The 19,849-nt window shown below is 44.8% G+C and overlaps 1 protein-coding gene across 1 annotated transcript in view; it reads left to right on the forward strand.

Annotated features, from left to right (window-relative positions):
• Nucleotides 1-19,849, forward strand: part of GGT5 (gamma-glutamyltransferase 5) — a 231,551-nt gene that overhangs the window by 38,994 nt on the left and 172,708 nt on the right. The window contains exons 2-3 of the mRNA XM_063935507.1: nucleotides 19,240-19,318; nucleotides 19,470-19,593. Of these exons, the coding sequence (XP_063791577.1) occupies nucleotides 19,240-19,318; nucleotides 19,470-19,593 (203 nt within the window). The remainder of the gene's footprint in view (nucleotides 1-19,239; nucleotides 19,319-19,469; nucleotides 19,594-19,849) is intronic.

Consider the following 19,849-nt stretch of genomic DNA (forward strand, 5'->3'; position numbering starts at 1 on the left):
GCCATCTCAGGAGAGGGTAGAGCCCTTACAAGCGTGTGAGCGCTTTATCCACCCTAGGGGGTGTTTCCCAACGCACCCTAACCTCTGGCGGGAAAGGATATAAGGCCAATAACATTTTAGAAATTATCAGTTGTTATCGGGGGAAACCCACGCATCATCACACACCTCATTTAATTTCTCAGATTCAGGAAAACTACAGGTAGTTTTTCCTCACCGAACATAATACCCCTTTTTGGTGGTACTCGTATTATCAGAAATGTGTAAAACATTTTTCATTGCCTCAATCATGTAACGTGTGGCCCTACTGGAAGTCACATTTGTCTCTTCACCGTCGACACTGGAGTCAGTATCCGTGTCGGCGTCTATATCTGCCATCTGAGGTAACGGGCGCTTTAGAGCCCCTGACGGCCTATGAGACGTCTGGACAGGCACAAGCTGAGTAGCCGGCTGTCTCATGTCAACCACTGTCTTTTATACAGAGCTGACACTGTCACGTAATTCCTTCCAACAGTTCATCCACTCAGGTGTCGACCCCCTAGGGGGTGACATCACTATTACAGGCAATCTGCTCCGTCTCCACATAATTTTTCTCCTCATACATGTCGACACAAACGTACCGACATACAGCACACACACAGGGAATGCTCTGATAGAGGACAGGACCCCACTAGCCCTTTGGGGAGACAGAGGGAGAGTTTGCCAGCACACACCAGAGCGCTATATATATACAGGGATAACCTTATATAAGTGTTTTTCCCCTTATAGCTGCTGTTTTATTTAATACTGCGCGTAATTAGTGCCCCCCCTCTCTTTTTTTAACCCTTTCTGTAGTGTAGTGACTGCAGGGGAGAGCCAGGGAGCTTCCCTCCAACGGAGCTGTGAGGGAAAATGGCGCCAGTGTGCTGAGGAGATAGGCTCCGCCCCCTTATCGGCGGCCTTATCTCCCGTTTTTCTATGTATTCTGGCAGGGGTTAAATGCATCCATATAGCCCAGGAGCTATATGTGATGCATTTTTTGCCATCCAAGGTGTTTTTATTGCGTCTCAGGGCGCCCCCCCCCAGCGCCCTGCACCCTCAGTGACCGGAGTGTGAAGTGTGCTGAGAGCAATGGCGCACAGCTGCAGTGCTGTGCGCTACCTTGTTGAAGACAGGACGTCTTCTGCCGCCGATTTTCCGGACCTCTTCTGTCTTCTGGCTCTGTAAGGGGGCCGGCGGCGCGGCTCTGGGACCCATCCATGGCTGGGCCTGTGATCGTCCCTCTGGAGCTAATGTCCAGTAGCCTAAGAAGCCCAATCCACTCTGCACGCAGGTGAGTTCGCTTCTTCTCCCCTTAGTCCCTCGATGCAGTGAGCCTGTTGCCAGCAGGTCTCACTGAAAATAAAAAACCTAAAACTAAACTTTTCACTAATACCCCTTTTCCACCTACGTACCGTGTCCGATCCGGGATGTTTAACACGGCTACAACCCGTGTCGGCTCCCCCGTTTCCACTACACTTCGACACGGGTTATTCCCGTGTCTGATCTGTTTCCACCTAACCCGGGTAAGCTCTGTAAAAGCCTATTGCTGTCATTACAAATGGACTTTTTACTGTCTCATCAAGATGATGTCATCAAAAGGACCAAAACAGAGGGGTGGGGCCTGCTCACAGCATTGCAGCAATGGACGCCGGTGCAGTAGCTGTGTCTAGCATGGAGTCGCAGACTGTTTGCAGTTTACTGCTGCTTTCTGCTACAGACAGCTTGATGCAGCTTTTCACCTTGTGCTACCTACTGCAGAGCTGGAGAAGGAGAGCTCAATTCTTTGCAGAGAGGGCTACCTATCGACGCAAATATTTGAAAAGGAGGAGAGCGCGTATATCATCCACTGTTGTTATTTCTTTCATAACAATGAACTGTACACCAAGCCGAAGAATGTGGATGAGAGATCGCAGACATGGGGAAGCATTCATGCAGACTATTCTAGCATATCAGGAGGAGCAGTGGATGTCAAACTTCAGGATGTCTCGCGCTACATTCGAGTATGTTTTGGAACTACTGTCCCCCGCAATAACCATGCAGACCACCAGGTTCCGTAAGCCCATTGAGCCAGCCAGGAGATTAGCAATTGCTCTCTGGTGGTATGCTACCCCTGGAGAGTATCGCACAGTTTCCAGTTTATTTGGAGTAGGGATTGGCACGGTCTGCAAGATTGTATACCAGGTCACGCGGGCATTGCTGGATACCATGTACCATCGCTTTATTTCCTTGCCACAAGGACAGCGGCTAGATGAGACTATAAAAGGGTTTAAGAAGCGTGGCTACCCACAGTGTGCTGGTGCCATAGATGGGACCCACATCCCCATCATCGCCCCCCATGACAACCCAGCAGACTATTACAATCGTAAGGGTTGGCATTCCATTGTTCTGCAAGCTGTAGTGGACCACAAATACTGGTAAGCACTGTTTCACTAATGTGTTTGAAATAGGCTTGGCCTGTTTTATGATAATGCATAAACCTTTATTTTTAGTTTCACAGATGTCTTCATAGGGTGGCCCGGACGGTCACATGATGCAAGGGTTCTCGCCAACTCCGATCTTTACAGTATTGCTGAGGACAAGCTTGGTGGATGGCTTTTCCCTCGAGAGGTAAGATTATTTACTACTTAAACTAATGTTCGCCCATAAACCAATAGTCAAGTTTTACCCCTGTAATAATATTAATGTTTTATTAACAGAAATCGGTGATCGTACATGGTGTGGACATCCCGGTCCATCTCATTGGTGATGCAGCATACCCATTACAGCGCTGGCTAATGAAGGGCTACACCCAGCATGTTCACTTATCCCCCGAACAGACATCATATACCCATGCCCTAAGTTCGGCCCGTATGGCAGTGGAGAATGCGTTTGGGCGTTTAAAAGGACGCTGGCGCTGCCTCATGAAGAGGAATGATGTGGACTTGAAAATAATGCCAGATATAGTAGCGGCCTGCTGCATTCTCCATAACATATGTGAGATACAAAAGGAAAACTTTCTCCCCGAGTGGAATATACATGATCATGGGGCGGGGGTCGCTGTACATGATGCACCAGGCTTGGTGGGGGGGCATGACGCTGCCAGCGAGTGCATAAGGGCCACCATTGCAGCTAATCTTCAAACAATGTTGCAGTAGAGAAAACAGACAAGTTTTTGTGTGCAAACAATTTTTGTTTATTTCGTTTTTTCAGTTATAAAAATTTGGTTCAAAAGTTGTTATTATATTTTTCCTTTTAAACAGTTGGCACACATTTTCTGAGGTAACAATATAAAATATTTAAGTGCAAACATGTCACTGTAAAATTCCACATAACGCAAGGGGTCTTCAACATGTGTCCCTCCAGCTGTTGTGGAACAACATGTACCAGCATGTGTTGCTATGTGTTTCCACAACAGCTAGAGGGCCACATGGTGAAGACACCTGCCCTGAGGTAAAAGAGTAAAGTGCAAACAGGGCACTCTGTAAAAAAAACCCCCTAATGTTTGGTTTGGCAGATATCGGGTCACCCCCAATATTTGGATCGCACTGCCGCACATTTTCTGAGGTAACATTATAAAATATGTCAAAGTCAGAAAAATATCTCTATGCACACTACCATATTTTGCACCTCACACAGGTCCGTGCTGCGCATGCGTACGCTCTCCCGTACGTGCGCATACTCACAGTCGCGGGCACCCGCAGGCGCACGGTATGCGTATTTACGGTAGAGTTTATGTGATCGTAGCGTGCGACTCAATCATTACATATTTTCACTATATAATGTATTTTGTAGATCATGGTCCCTTTGATAGATTCTGAAAGTTTGGTTAATATAGAATGTTCGTGAACAGAGAAATCCCCCTTTGTTTGATACGAAGGGTCAGACAGGAGTAATACAGTGGTGTTTAGTACCCATCGGAAGAGTATTTAATTAGCAATATTCCGGTGTTGGTTTGAAGCAGATTAAACGCTCGTGCGAATAGTTATGGACATAAGAAGTTTATGAACATTTACTGTATTTGCACTTACTTATCCATGCGGCGGGAAACCCAGTTTCCCACCCACCTGAGCAGTTGGAAATAGTCACAGCCCACCTGTATGAATCAACCTATGACCTTTTGTTATAATGCGAGGAGGAATTCCTGTGTCCAATGAACAATGAGATTGTAGGGACCATTGAATTGCATTGTGTGTGGGGCATAAATAGACAGGCCGATCGCATCCAGCTCTCACTCTTCAACGGTTATCATTGCTGAAAATCGGGAGCTGGATGTCCAGAGGCGCATGCGATCGTTTCCTTTGTGCGTAAGTTTTCTCCGCAACTATATTGATCTTCTTGTTATTGTGGGCTAATTTCTCTCTCTCTCTTCTCCTCTTTCTCTCTTATTTTCCCTTAAATAGTAAATTGTATTGTATTTCCTGTGTAGTTATCTGGTTAGGTAGTCTATGTTATATTGTAGTGTATGATTTGTATTTGTATTAATTCTTTTGCAAGTATATCATTCATAATATATATATATTAGGCGTTGGACCCTAAGCCCAGGTATCTGTGTATTTCTTATAGTGTTAAGTATTCTCAGAGCGTCGGTGACGCTAGAACAGCTTTAAAGGTAATAAGGTTATACTGTGTTGCATTTACACTCTATCATTACACTAAGGTTTTATTGCACAATACACTGTTTATGGTTTAGATACAAAGGTTTAACATTGTGAGCGTCAGCGCCGCTGGTGATCTCCTCGTGGTCCCGAGCGTCCGCTACGCTATAGCGAATCATTACGTTAGTCAGCAGCCAATAGCGTGCCTGCCTGTGATCTCTTGGCCGTGAGCGAACGTGACGCTTGAGCGTCTCGACTACGGCTAAGCGATTGTTACGCAACGTGCGTACCCTTACGGTACTTCATACGTAGATAGCGTACAGTGTTCTTAGACCTCATAAAGGGTATTATATAAGATAAATATTTAGCTTTATCAATTGCGGGCTCGTCCTGTCCTTCACATATCTGCACTAGGTAATTTCAGCAGACATTATCCAGCAGCAAAGGGCGGGAGATCATATTCCTCGTAGTGCTGTTTGGATAAGCGTCTGCTTCTCTTAGTAAAGGGTGCTGAAGGAATCCGGGAACCGGAGGTAAGAACAAAACGATAGTGTCCTTTTAAAACTGTTTATTTCTGTCTTGCGTACACACGCACGCATATCTGCATTTCTTTTTATTCGTGTATTTTCATATATCACTCTCCTGTTTGCCAGTTTTATAGTTGATAAACGTGCTAAGAGAGATTTGCCGCTATTTCATAGTTTAAGAGTAAAGGTAATATAGTTAAAGTATAGACAAACACACAGCTCTGCCTGAAAGATAAGGCGAAGTCAGTGTGGTGCGCGGTAGATGATAAAGGATCATCTACATTGATAAACGTATAAATTGTGTTACGGTGGATCTTTGCTTTGCGTACACGTGTCTCTAACAAAGGACTGAGACTTGCATACGCAATCCAAGGGCCGACGCACGCAGCGTATATTACGCAACGGAGCGTACGGGTACGCCCACGTAACTCAAATCACAAGTGTTAATTTTTTTTTTTTCAACGCGATAAATAGCGCAACGCGGTAAATAACGCAAGGCGATAAATCGCGCAAATCTATTTTAACATTCGAAATTTAAATTAATAGATCCTTCTCCTAATTTGTAACACATCTGGTCTAAAGAGAAATTTCTGCGCAGAAATAGAAATAGAAACAAAAGTGTATATGTGGTGAGTGAGTGTTTGTTTTTACAATTTTTGAGGTTGAACCACAAGAAAAGTCGAGTTCTCGTGAGGTACATGCGTGTAAGTGACGTACATGGTGGCTAGGGAGGCATCCCTGGTTAAAACATACAATTTGAGCATTAGAGTGTAGCAGACCAGGAGGTCATACTGTAACAGACCAGGAGGTCATAGCAGACCAGCAGGTTCAGGTACAGCAGACAAGGAAGTCCGCTATACAGTCCACAGGCACAACACCAAGAAAGGGTTGGTGCAACACCCATATAGGCCATACAAGCTCTGGCTGAAGGAATTCGCAGCCGTAATTTTCGATTCCACTGGTCGCTCCGTACATAAGATTAGTTGCTTATGTGCTGAACGATTGTACCGCACGTAATTGTGTGCATTAGTAAACCTGACCGGTACTATTTGTGTATGATGGTCATAAACGCTATTTGTACATTCTAACGTGATTTGTGTAATTTTTTTATTTTAAGGGAGGTTCGCTGCTCACTCAGGAACTATCCAACAACCAATAGTTACTGGAAAGAGTAAGTGTTCTTCGGATCACCCTCACAGGTTCCAGTAAATAGAGGTTCAGGTCGCAGGGGCCCTGGGTCGAGTACGCCAGCACCATATCGGTGTGATCAGGTCGTATTGGTCGGCGTGGGCGAGTGAGTGGGGTACTTGGTAAACCGCCACCGTCAGCCTATTTTGAACATTTTGGTTTGCGTAAGGGTTGGCTGAATAAAGCAACACCTTCGAACTATGGGGGCCACTTGTTCAGGTAGGGGGCGATCAACCTCGGTTCGGGTTGATTCAGTGAACCGACCAGTCGGGTCGGCAAGGTACGTAATGTGTGAGAAATACGGAAGTCACACAGAAGCTTTATGTGATGAATGGGAGAGAATGACGGTACATGACGGGGAGAAATTCCCAAGAGTAGGTAGCTTCAGCACAGAAGTGTTAACGAATTTAAGGAGAAGGATATGTCTCATTAAATCAGCAAAGAGACGAATCAAGCATTATGATTATTTACAGTTGTGGCAACAGGAGGGTGACATACAGAGAGGATTGGCTCAGGCGGCGGGATCTGGCTCAATCAGAAAACTGATAGCCACGGCCCCACCGCCACCATATATATCGGGAGAAAAATTGGTTGCGGAGAATGACGCACTAAGGTGTAACAAACAAACACTTAGCAACTGTGTAAATGTTAAAGATAATGTTAACCAATTAACCAATGCAAGTATTAACCCGTGCAAGTTGTACCCTGTTTTGAACTTTCCTCAGGAGTGTGATCAAGAGGACGAATCGGCAACAATTTCAGCGCTCTCTCTAGCAGCCACCATAGCAGAGACCACAGTAGGCACAGCTCCACCCCCGAGATTAGTAACAAAGGCCCCTAGCGGAGGGATAGGTGAGGTCGTATCAACGGGTAAGTACGGCACCATACACTATGCTGAAACTATTTCACCACAGCCTGTAGAATCTACACAGAATGAGGTTGTTAGAGTTAATCCTGTTAAGGTAATAGTAGTTCCAAATGGGAAAACAGACACTTCAGGAGTCACTCCTGTTAGGAACATTGCCATGTATAGCCCATTTTCCCGAATGGAATTAAGGACCATAGTGTCTGAATTCCCTGACCCTAGAAAAGACTTAGTTGCCAGCCAAAAATACATCAGAGACCTAGGTAACACTGTAGAGCCCAACAATAAAGACTGGCAGATATTGCTGAGAGCATGTTTACCCTCCAATGTCGACGCAGCTCAATTTTTAGCTGACTGTGGATTAGATCAGGATGTACCTCTTACAGAAGTGTACAACAAAGACAATGTAAAAAGAATAAGTTTACAGTTAAAGGAGTATTTCCCAGCCGTAGTTAAATGGAACAAAATATTCTCCATTAAACAGAAGGAGTCAGAAACAGCTGCAGAGTATTTTCACAGAGCATTATCAGAAATGGCAAAATACACAGGCATAGAGGACATTAAAACAAACATAAACCATCGAGAAGTATCAGTATCGGTACTGATGGATGGTTTAAAAGAGTCATTGAAGACTAGGGTACAGACCACACAACCATGTTGGCGAGGTCTGTCTGTGGCTACTTTGAGAGAGGCTGCTATTGATCACGATAGGAACATCACCAGACACAGGGAACAACAAGGTGATAAGTTAATGGCAGTAAGTATACAGGCCCTGACCACAAGGCAGCCTTTGTTTATATCACCAAACCCTGTGGGTAAGTCAAATGTGGTTACTTGTTATTCTTGTCATAAACAGGGACACATGGCACGAGATTGTAGAGTGAAGAATTCACGAAACTCATACCAACCCCCTAGACAACGACACGACACACGACATTGGGAGCAGGGTCCGCAGAAACGGAGTTATGAGCCACATGCAGGGGAAACAAAAAGATACCCCCCGAACCGAGACTGGCAAGCCTCTGGTAGCTCCCAATTAACTCCATCACAAGTAGTTGCTGCCAGCGGGATTCAGGGAGGTCATCATACCCAATAGGGGTGTGGCCATACCTGTAATCTGCAGCCAGTAAAATTGATTGCAAGCCTTGGAAGTGAACCAGAAATTGCAATCAATGTAGCTGGTAAATCATTAAACTTTCTTGTAGACACAGGGGCGGCCAAATCAGTGATAAATTCGACAGTGGGCATGAGAACCACTGGTAAGACAATTCCAGCCATAGGGGTAACGGGAGTAGTCCAGCACTACCCTGTTAGCAAACCAGCCGAGATTACAGTAGGGTCTTTACATACCAAGCATTCCTTTTTGCTGGCTGCATCGGCACCGACTAATCTCCTGGGAAGAGACTTACTGTGTAATATGGGGTGCGTCATTTATTGTACTCCTGAAGGTGTATTCTTGGACATACCTGAGAATCACGCTCAGGAAGTACGAGACATGTTAGACTCCCCATCAAAATTAATGTCACATACCATTATGACAAATAGGACTCCCTCCCAAGTAGAAGAAATGACATCTCAGATACCAGAGTCACTTTGGACTAAAGATGGACAGGACACTGGATTAATGGCAAACGTAGCTCCGGTAGTTGTACAAGTAAAAGATGGTAGGATAGCTCCAAAAATCCCACAGTACCCTCTGAAGCCAGAGGTGGAGTTAGGAGTGTATCCCGTAATAGAGCGCTTGCTACAACAGGGCATTCTGGTAAGAACGTCCAGCACTGCCAATAGTCCCATCTTCCCTGTTAAAAAGAGTGGGGGGAGGGGTTACCGGCTAGTGCAGGATCTAAGGGGGATTAACAAAATAGTTGAGAGTCAGTTCCCCGTAGTGCCAAATCCAGCTGTCATCCTAATGCAAATCCCTCCCACTGCGAAATTTTTCACTGTTATTGACCTCTGCTCCGCTTTCTTTTCGGTACCTCTGCACCCTGACAGTCAATATTTGTTTGCATTTACATACAGAGGAGTCCAATACACATGGACTCGATTACCACAAGGATTCATAGATAGCCCAAGTATATTTTCTCAGGCTTTGCATGATTGTTTACAGTCTTTTCAACCAGTGAGTGGATCAGTATTAATACAGTACGTGGATGATCTACTACTGTGTTCTGATTCATTGGAAGCATCCCTGAAGGATACGAAACAGCTCCTGTTTCATCTTTCAGACACAGGACACAAGGTTTCCAAAGACAAGTTGCAATTATGCCAAACTAAGGTAAAATATTTGGGACACTGTCTAACACAAGGACTGAGACACCTGACCGCTGATAGAATTCAAGCAATTAGAGACATGACTCTGCCCCAAACCCAGCAACAGATCAGAACATTTTTAGGAATGTGTGGGTATTGCCGTAATTGGATCCCAGGGTTTTCCATCCTAGCGTTACCCTTGCAGGAGATGGTCTCCTCAAACAAACCTGATCGGATTTCGCATACAGACGAGTCTGAGACAGCATTTGAGAGACTTAAACAGTGCCTAACGCAGGCACCAGCATTGGGTATGCCAGACTATGGGAAACCCTTTGAACTATACGGAACAGAAAGTGCTGGTTGCGCGGCAGGCGTACTAACCCAAAAGCACGGTGATGCCAGCAGGCCAGTAGCATATTACAGCGCTCAGCTAGATACGGTAGCGCGATCCCTCCCCACATGCTTGCGAAGCGTTGCTGCGATAGCATTGCTAGTAACGAAAAGCGAAGACGTCGTGCTAGGTCACAACCTCACAATTCATACACCACATGCAGTGTCAGCCTTGTTAAATTCTGCCCAAACCAGACACGTCTCATCAGCGTGGTTTACAAGATGGGAATTGGCACTAATGGCCCCCGTAAACATCACCATAAGGAGATGCAGTGCATTAAATCCTGCAACATATCTCCCAGGTGTGCCTGGACAGGCACAAAGGGTGGAGGATGAGAGTGGTGGGGAAGGAGAATTTAATACAAAGGAAGACACACATGATTGTATGGAATATTTGACCCAAAATTTTACCGCAAGGCCTGACATCAGTGACAACCCACTGGAAGATGTAGAACTTACGTTCTACACGGACGGTAGTTGTCATAGACAGTCAGACTCGGGAGACTTGTGTACTGGATACGCAGTCGTAGATGACCAAGGCACCATAGAAGCGGAACCGCTAGGCCCACCTCACTCAGCCCAGGTTGCTGAACTGGTCGCCCTAACCAGAGCATGTGAATTGGCTAAGGGCAAATCAGCCAATATCTACACCGATTCTAGATACGCATTCGGGGTAGTCCATGATTTCGGAGCCCTATGGCGCCTCAGAAATTTCATGACGGCAGCTGGTACACCGGTAGCGCATGCAGCTCACATAAAAAGGCTTCTAACAGCGATACAGGAACCCGACAGAGTGGCTGTTATCAAATGTAAAGCACACACATATAGCCAAGACCCAATATCACTTGGTAACAGCCGAGCAGACGAAGCTGCTAAATTAGCAGCTGCTACCCCCAGACAGACAGACACCACACAACTGATGGTATTTAATACCATCAACACACAGAAGTTGTGTGAGATGCAAAATTTTTGTTCCACACAGGAAAAGGCAGTCTGGAAGGCAAAAGGATATGGTCAGGAGTCCTCAGGACTCTGGACGGATGGACACGGTAAACCGGTGGCCCCCAGAGCATACCTTCCATGTTTAGCTGAGGCAGCCCACGGGCTGACTCATCTGGGCAAGGAAGGGATGTGCAAGTTGGTAAGAGCATATTGGTGTGCCCCAGGATTTTCATCTCATGCGAGTAAAAGGGCAATGTCATGCCTTACCTGTCTGAGAAAGAACATCGGAAAGGCAATACCTACAGAACCATCTCATATCCCACCTGCCGGCGGCCCTTTCCAGGTAATACAGATTGACTTTATTCAATTACCCCCTTGTCGAAATTTGAAATATGTTCTTGTTTGTATAGATGTTTTCTCAAATTGGGTCGAAGCATTTCCAGCGGCCACAAATACCGCTATGTTTACTGCTAAGAAAATTGTGCAGGAATTTGTATGTAGATATGGTATCCCTAGAATTATCGAAAGTGATAGGGGTACCCATTTTACAGGTGATGTCTTTCAAGGAATGTGTAAATTGATGGGAATTGATAGCAAGCTGCACACTCCATACCGTCCACAGGCGAGTGCGAAAGTGGAAAGAGTGAACAGCACTATTAAAAATAAACTGAGTAAAGTGATGGCAGAGACAGGAGTGACATGGCCAGAAGCTTTACCCATTGTACTGTACAGCATCAGAACCACTCCCAGGTCCCCTCTTAATCTGTCTCCCTTTGAAATCTTGTTTGGTCGACAACCGCATGTTATGATTAACCCTCAGGATGATTTGAAGTGTAACAATGAAGTGACTGTAAAATACTTGATTAACATGAGTAAACAGTTAAGGAATCAAAATGATAATCTGAAGTTAGTGATTCCTGATTTACCAGATAGTAATTGTCATGACATTGAACCTGGGGATTATGTAATGATACGGAATTTTCTACGCTCAGGTTGCCTTATTGACAGATGGGAAGGACCATACCAGGTCTTATTGACTAGCACTACAGCATTGAAGGTTGCTGAGAGAGAGACTTGGGTTCATTCGTCCCACTGTAAAAAGGTTGCTGATCCAGAGAGGCCCCGTGATAAGGAACAGACGGTAGAGGTTGTATCACTGGAGTGTCTGTTCCAGGAGGATTGAGGCGGCACCTGAGCATTGAAAATCACAAGACCAAAAGCAGTTGTCGATCCCCTGTTCCCTTTTATTGTTTTTCTCCAACTTCCCATCCCATCTCCCTCAATTATTTTTTCCCCCTTCTCATTCTTCTCCGTTTCCTCCTACAAGATGGACTTGCCCCAAGAGACTGTGATCCGGATTTTCCTGTTGACCATGACGTTGACCAGAGCAGTCTGTTCCGGCGAGAGTACCATGGAGGTCGAGAGAGGTTCTGGAATGGGTTCTGATGACAGAGATGGAGGCGTAGTTTTCCAAGAACAACATAATCAACAAGCAAAGGCGAGTATCAGAAAACGATCCGATAGCATTGACCATAGAAGGAATTGTGAAGGATTGTTAGCTGAAGAAAACTGTATCTGTCGGCTCTGTAACAATGTCATTGAGGATGGGTGCATAAAGAAATGCCAATCCAGTTTTAATATCCATATGGACCGGCATCCATTGAGTGACTATCACTCCTTAGTGGGTAGTGTGTTAAATAAAACAGATTGTTGGGTATGCTCTCAAGTACCTCAAGGTCATAGCAAATCAGGGCTAGTACCATTTCCTTTAACGTTAGGGGAGGTACTTGAGTTAAGTGGTGGGAGACCGGTGGACAGGAGGTTTAATATCATCCAGCCCTCCTAGTTTGAAGCTCCACCAATACCATGTGGATAGGTCCCTATTATGCTTTAACATCTCCAATCCCCGAAAGCCGGGAAATTGGGAAGTGTCATGGAGTAATCAAACCATGACCTTTTCGCATAGAGCAGATAGAATGCCTACAGATACAGAGCTTATACGCCACATAGCCAGTAGAGGAAAATCTTTCCGGTATAGGTATACCTTAGGAAATAGGATTACGAGAGTTGGAGAGGTATCACCAGGATACTGTGCACATATCGTACAACCTGATACGTGTACTAAGCAGATGGAAGAATTAGGGTTAGGAGATTTCACATGGAAGGTGTGTAATATGGTTATGTCCTACTCCGTCCCATATGTTCTCCCCGATGATGCATATTTCATATGCGGGAGAAAGGCGTATAAGTGGCTTGCCCCAAACTCTGAAGGATTGTGTTATATTGGAAAAGTACTGCCTGAAGTAATGACTGTATCACATGACAAAATGAAAGACATACACCGTGTTGCCCAAACTCCTTATACTCACACCCATTACGAGCACGTAGTTAAACGGCACCTGATAGAAAGAACAGAGCATCCGGCCTCTGACATGATCCATGAATCCACCGGGATTCAGTTTCTAATCGCGTTAGATATCACTCACACCGCTAGAGGAGTGTTGAATTATAAATACATATCTGCGCTCGCCAATTTGTTAGATAATATCACTGAAATGTATGATGACACGTTTAGGTATACTGGAAGAGAACTTCAAGCTTATAAAACAGAACTGGTACAGCATAGAATGGTTCTTAATTACCTCACAGCAGTGACAGGCGGATATTGTGTCACACTGGCAACACAATACGGCGTGAAATGTTGCACATATATTACGAATAGCACCGAGGACCCGGTCGAGGTCATAGACCAAAAGATGGACGATATTCTCCAACTGAAGTGGGAATTTCGCAGGAGACACAATCTCACTCTTGCTGCTGTAGGTAATGAGCTGACTGGTTGGGTGTCATGGTTGAACCCGCGAAATTGGTTCTCTGGTTTAGGAGACTGGGCTCAAGGAGTCATAATGGATGTTGGGAAGTTTCTCCTATGTATCTTAGGTGTTATCATAACGATTGGTTTGATATTTAGATGCGGTCAGGCTTTAATGAGGTGCAATCGTCGTACTAGGGTAATGAGTTTAGGGAGTGAGGAAACTGTAATTCCAATGGACTTGATTTATGACCCAAATGTAGAAACAATGATGTGATGAAAATGCGATTTCTACGGTCCGTTTCTTTCACCTGTTTTTCCGTTTCCTCCAAGGTAAAAAAGACCCACTTGGACGAGGAATTTGATGAGCCGATATACAGACAACAGAGGGATTAAAGAAGAAGTTTTGACAACCTGATACACAGATTTTTGATGAACTATGCCATGGATCCCCAGTTTCCCTAGAAATTTTAAAATTACGCTAGCCCAACACTTTTGTAAATCTATGGACATTGACAGCTTTTGCTCGCACCTTATGGGCAAAAGCACAAAGAAGACTGCATTCAACAGACACCAAACAAGACCTCAATCGACGAATGTACATTTACCTGACATAGAATACCACCGCATTTACCGTAATTATGTCTTTTCTTCATTTCTACAACCCTCAGGTAATGACACTCATAGTCGATAGGGAATACAGGCACAGATATCAGCAACCACATACCTCCCCCATTCATGTATCATCAACTAAAATGTGCTCCCCCATTTTGTTGCAACCAAAAGCCGAAACGAGCTCGGTAAAGTTTGACAGCCCATCCACAGACCCGTACCACGGGATAAGAAGGAATTTTGAAATGTATACTTCGCAATACCTCGAAGCTTGATTTAAAACACGTACGGCACGATGATACATGACCCCCCAAACATGGACTCATACACACATGCTTCTGCTATCTCACTAGGTCATACCCTCTTCACACCTTCTCCTCTCTCCTCCCCTACCCAACCATGTAAATGTATTAACCCCTGACATATATTTTTCTCTTTTTTGAAATGTTTTAGAAGGTGGCAGTTATTGTTGACTGCCAAAGGGTGGACTGTCAAAGTCAAAAAAATATCTCTATGCACACTACCATATTTTGCACCTCACACAGGTCCGTGCTGCGCATGCATACGCTCTCCCGTACGTGCGCAAACTCACAGTCGCGGGCACCCGCAGGCGCACGGTATGCGTATTTACGGTAGAGTTTATGTGATCGTAGCGTGCGACTCAATCATTACATATTTTCACTATATAATGTATTTTGTAGATCATGGTCCCTTTGATAGATTCTGAAAGTTTGGTTAATATAGAATGTTCGTGAACAGAGAAATCCCCCTTTGTTTGATACGAAGGGTCAGACAGGAGTAATACAGTGGTGTTTAGTACCCATCGGAAGAGTATTTAATTAGCAATATTCCGGTGTTGGTTTGAAGCAGATTAAACGCTCGTGCGAATAGTTATGGACATAAGAAGTTTATGAACATTTACTGTATTTGCACTTACTTATCCATGCGGCGGGAAACCCAGTTTCCCACCCACCTGAGCAGTTGGAAATAGTCACAGCCCACCTGTATGAATCAACCTATGACCTTTTGTTATAATGCGAGGAGGAATTCCTGTGTCCAATGAACAATGAGATTATAGGGACCATTGAATTGCATTGTGTGTGGGGCATAAATAGACAGGCCGATCGCATCCAGCTCTCACTCTTCAACGGTTATCATTGCTGAAAATCGGGAGCTGGATGTCCAGAGGCGCATGCGATCGTTTCCTTTGTGCGTAAGTTTTCTCCGCAACTATATTGATCTTCTTGTTATTGTGGGCCAATTTCTCTCTCTCTCTTCTCCTCTTTCTCTCTTATTTTCCCTTAAATAGTAAATTGTATTGTATTTCCTGTGTAGTTATCTGGTTAGGTAGTCTATGTTATATTGTAGTGTATGATTTGTATTTGTATTAATTCTTTTGCAAGTATATCATTCATAATATATATATATTAGGCGTTGGACCCTAAGCCCAGGTATCTGTGTATTTCTTATAGTGTTAAGTATTCTCAGAGCGTCGGTGACGCTAGAACAGCTTTAAAGGTAATAAGGTTATACTGTGTTGCATTTACACTCTATCATTACACTAAGGTTTTATTGCACAATACACTGTTTATGGTTTAGATACAAAGGTTTAACATTGTGAGCGTCAGCGCCGCTGGTGATCTCCTCGTGGTCCCGAGCGTCCGCTACGCTATAGCGAATCATTACGTTAGTCAGCAGCCAATAGCGTGCCTGCCTGTGATCTCTTGGCCGTGAGCGAACGTGACGCTTGAGCGTCTCGACTACGGCTAAGCGATTGTTACGCAACGTGCGTACCCTTACGGTACTTCATACGTAGATAGCGTACAGTGTTCTTAGACCTCATAAAGGGTATTATATAAGATAAATATTTAGCTTTATCAAATATTTAAGTGCAAACATGTCACTGTAAAATTCCACATAACGCAAGGGGTCTTCAACATGTGTCCCTCCAGCTGTTGTGGAACAACATGTACCAGCATGTGTTGCTATGTGTTTCCACAACAGCTAGAGGGCCACATGGTGAAGACACCTGCCCTGAGGTAAAAGAGTAAAGTGCAAACAGGGCACTCTGTAAAAAAAAAACCCTAATGTTTGGTTTGGCAGATATCGGGTCACCCCCAATATTTGGATCGCACTGCCGCACATTTTCTGAGGTAACAATATAAAAAGGTAGCCCAAATATCTGGATCCCACTGCCCATTTTCTGAGGTAACACTATAAAACTTTAAAGTGCCAACAGGGCACTCTGTAAAATCAAAATAATGTTTGCATTTGTAGGTATCAGGGTTGAGGATACAGTGCAAACATAACCTTAAAACACAAACATGGGCCCTCATTCCGAGTTGATCGGTCGCAAGGCGAATTTAGCAGAGTTACACACGCTAAGCCGCCGCCTACTGGGAGTGTATCTTAGCATCTTAAAATTGCGACCGATGTATTCGCAATATTGCGATCACAAACTACTTAGCAGTTTTAGAGTAGCTCCACACTTACTCTGCCTGTGCGATCAGTTCAGTGCTTGTCGTTCCTGGTTTGACGTCACAAACACACCCAGCGTTCGCCCAACCACTCCCCCGTTTCTCCGGCCACTCCTGCGTTTTTTCCGGAAACGGTAGCGTTTTCAGCCACACGCCCATAAAACGCCGTGTTTCCGCCCAGTAACACCCATTTCCTGTCAATCACATTACGATCGCCGGAGCGATGAAAAAGCCGTGAGTAAAAATACTTTCTTCATAGCAAAGATACTTGGCGCAGTCGCAGTGCGAATATTGCGCATGCGCACTAAGCGGAATTTCACTGCGATGCGATGAAAAATACCGAGCGAACGACTCGGAATGAGGGCCATTGTTTTATAACCCGCTGCTCTAAGGCAGTTGTCTATATACCCGAAATTCTGAGGATTGCGGGATTTGTGTTGGGGGATTTGAGGGAGGCTCATAGTTGTATGGACCATATGGGTGCTGTGGGTAGGCTGTGTCTTGCTGTTGTGTTTGTGTGGTATTCCCTATGGTACGTGCAAACGTGCGTTCAAAAAATGTCATCTGCCTATCATGCATGGTCATTAACTGACTCATAAAAGTTTGATGCATTTCTTTTTCTGACGCAAGGAATCTCTCAAGCCGTGCATCTTCCTGGGCATTGAGCTCACTATCTGCCTCACGCAGGTGATCCACGATAATGGACTTCATTGCTTTGACCGTTTGTTCTGTTTTATTCAGTTTCTTTTTCCGCTGTGGAACGTTGTAGACTGTGAAGGAGATGAAACAGAATGTAAGCAACAATATAAAAATAGCAGTGGTAGCATATACGTGTTTGTGGCCTTCTCCCACCTGCACACTAGCTATACTCTGCAACATTACCATGATTCTATTAAAAAATAGCAGTGGTAGCATATACGTGTTTGTGGCCTTCTCCCACCTGCACACTAGCTATACTCTGCAACATTACCATGCCTTTACATATAGGGACTGCTGCAACTGTATTTGTAATGGTAATACTTACTATTTGAGCGCAAAGTCGTGGTCTTGGGGGGTTGCGACGTCTCCGCCTGAGACTGTGGTACGTCCTCAATAGTGGCACTGATGGAATCATCATTGACGGTCGAGTCTTCAAAACTGCTGTCCGATATAAGCAGCGGGGATGATGGGCTGCATTGTGAGCTGGGAAGGCTGTGCTGTGTTTCCTCACAGTCCTCGTCGACTGACATCTGGCGACTGGCAGAGCTGGATGACGATAGTGCTATGGGATTTGTTATCGCAGTTTTGCCGAAGACACTATAGCATAGGTCATAATATGGCCATTCCATACGCCCAGCACCACTTTTCTTGCGGTTATGGTCGTGTACTTTGGTGAATTGTCTGCGTAGTGCCTTCAATTTGTTAACGACTTGTTGCTGGGTTTTTTGGATGCCCCTTTCTGCCAGCATAAGGGATATGTTCTTGTAGACGATAGCATCCTTAACTGTTCCAGTCACCTGCCTTCTTATTTCTTCCTCTCCCCGAATATTAAGCAGCTCTTTGATCTCTGTGTCTGACCAGATATGGCTAGCCATGTTGCTGTGCTGGAGCTTCTGCTGCTGTATATTGTCTGTTTGTTTGGAAGCTGCTGCAATAAAAATATCTGTATGTACCCAGCGCGACTTCAGAGTGTTTTGTTTGCTGCCTCAATGCCTGCATGTGCCCAGCGTGTCTCCAAGGGATGACATCATCTTCCAGTGCCCCAGAAGCACCAATCAGCGTCTCAGAGCGTTACTCGGGTCTGAAAACACGTGTAATGACCGTTTCCACTGCACCGCTATCTGTGTCATTACCGTGTTCTACCCAGGTAAATAGCCGGGTTGGATTCCCGGGTCACTCAACCCGTGTTGACCCGTTTCCACCTACTAAAAATCCGTGTCGATGCGCGCCCCCGTGCAAAAACACGGGTAAAAACAGCTAGTGGAAAAGGGGTATAAGCAGCTCAGGAGAGCCACCTAGTGTGCACCCTTCTCGTTCGGGCACAAAATCTTAACTGAGGCTTGGAGGAGGGTCATAGGGGGAGGAGCCAGTGCACACCAGGTAGTTCTAAAGCTTTTCTTTTGTGCCCAGTCTCCTGCGGAGCCGCTATTCCCCATGGTCCTTACGGAGTCCCCAGCATCCACTTAGGACGTTAGAGAAAAAAAAAATTGGTATCAGAAGCGCGCATACCCGCTGCAGTAACCAAAAATTGGGCATGAGGTAAGTGCGTTTTTTACCTTGCTAAGCCTGAATTTCCCCCATAGTGTCTAGTACAATCTGCAGCATGCCACAGTATTTCTGTGCCATGCTGCATTACACATACAAGTGGGAATGGAGCCATTAAGTTAAATTTGTTTTATTGCATAACTTTTTCTGAAGATTTAATGTAGACGAAAAGTGCTAACTTGCATTCTCTTAGATTACCTCATGTCATGTTCATTTATCAGCTTGGCATTCTTTGAACCACACATACTGTAGTGGGAGTTGTTTGCAGGGAGGGGATTTATAGGGGAAGGGAGGAGGCAATTGTAACAGACTAGTCAAGTCATGATGTTGTTTGGTGCAGAATCACACTGAGTTAGTGAATGTGACTCGCACAGGGAAAGTGAAAGAACGTAGTCAAGCAATTCAGAATGTTTGTAAGAGTAAGTTAACATTAGGAAAAGCAGTGAAGAATTATCAGCTGTGAGAGAATTCAGCTAATCCAAATTTAAGAAACCTGAAGATCAAGAGATCCTCGCACAATGGCAATATCCCGGCGGTTGTGTTTTTTTCTCATTTTCTTGCTTCTTGTAGCTGCTGGAATCATCATCTCCTTGGTACTTGTACTGGGACAGGGACAGGAGAAGCTAGGATGTGATCATGGGTTCTTACATGGAGCTGTGGCTGCTGACTCTGAGACCTGCTCAGACATAGGCAGGTAAGTGACATATTCTTGCACTGTCAGAATGACCTTCCTGTATGCTCCCAATAATGGAACAGATAAAATACAGCCATGGCATGTGAACACAAAACATTACACTATGATGAGCTACTGTGTTTAAGAAAAGAAAATGTATTCCTTGATAAGGATGTGTTGGATAGAGGGGTAATTCAGAGTTGATTGCAGCAGCAAATTTGTTAGCAGTTGGGCAAAACCATGTGCACTGCAGGTGGGGCAGATATAACATGTGCAG

Source organism: Pseudophryne corroboree, chromosome 1 (genome assembly GCF_028390025.1).
Source record: "Pseudophryne corroboree isolate aPseCor3 chromosome 1, aPseCor3.hap2, whole genome shotgun sequence".
Classification (NCBI taxonomy): domain Eukaryota; kingdom Metazoa; phylum Chordata; class Amphibia; order Anura; family Myobatrachidae; genus Pseudophryne; species Pseudophryne corroboree.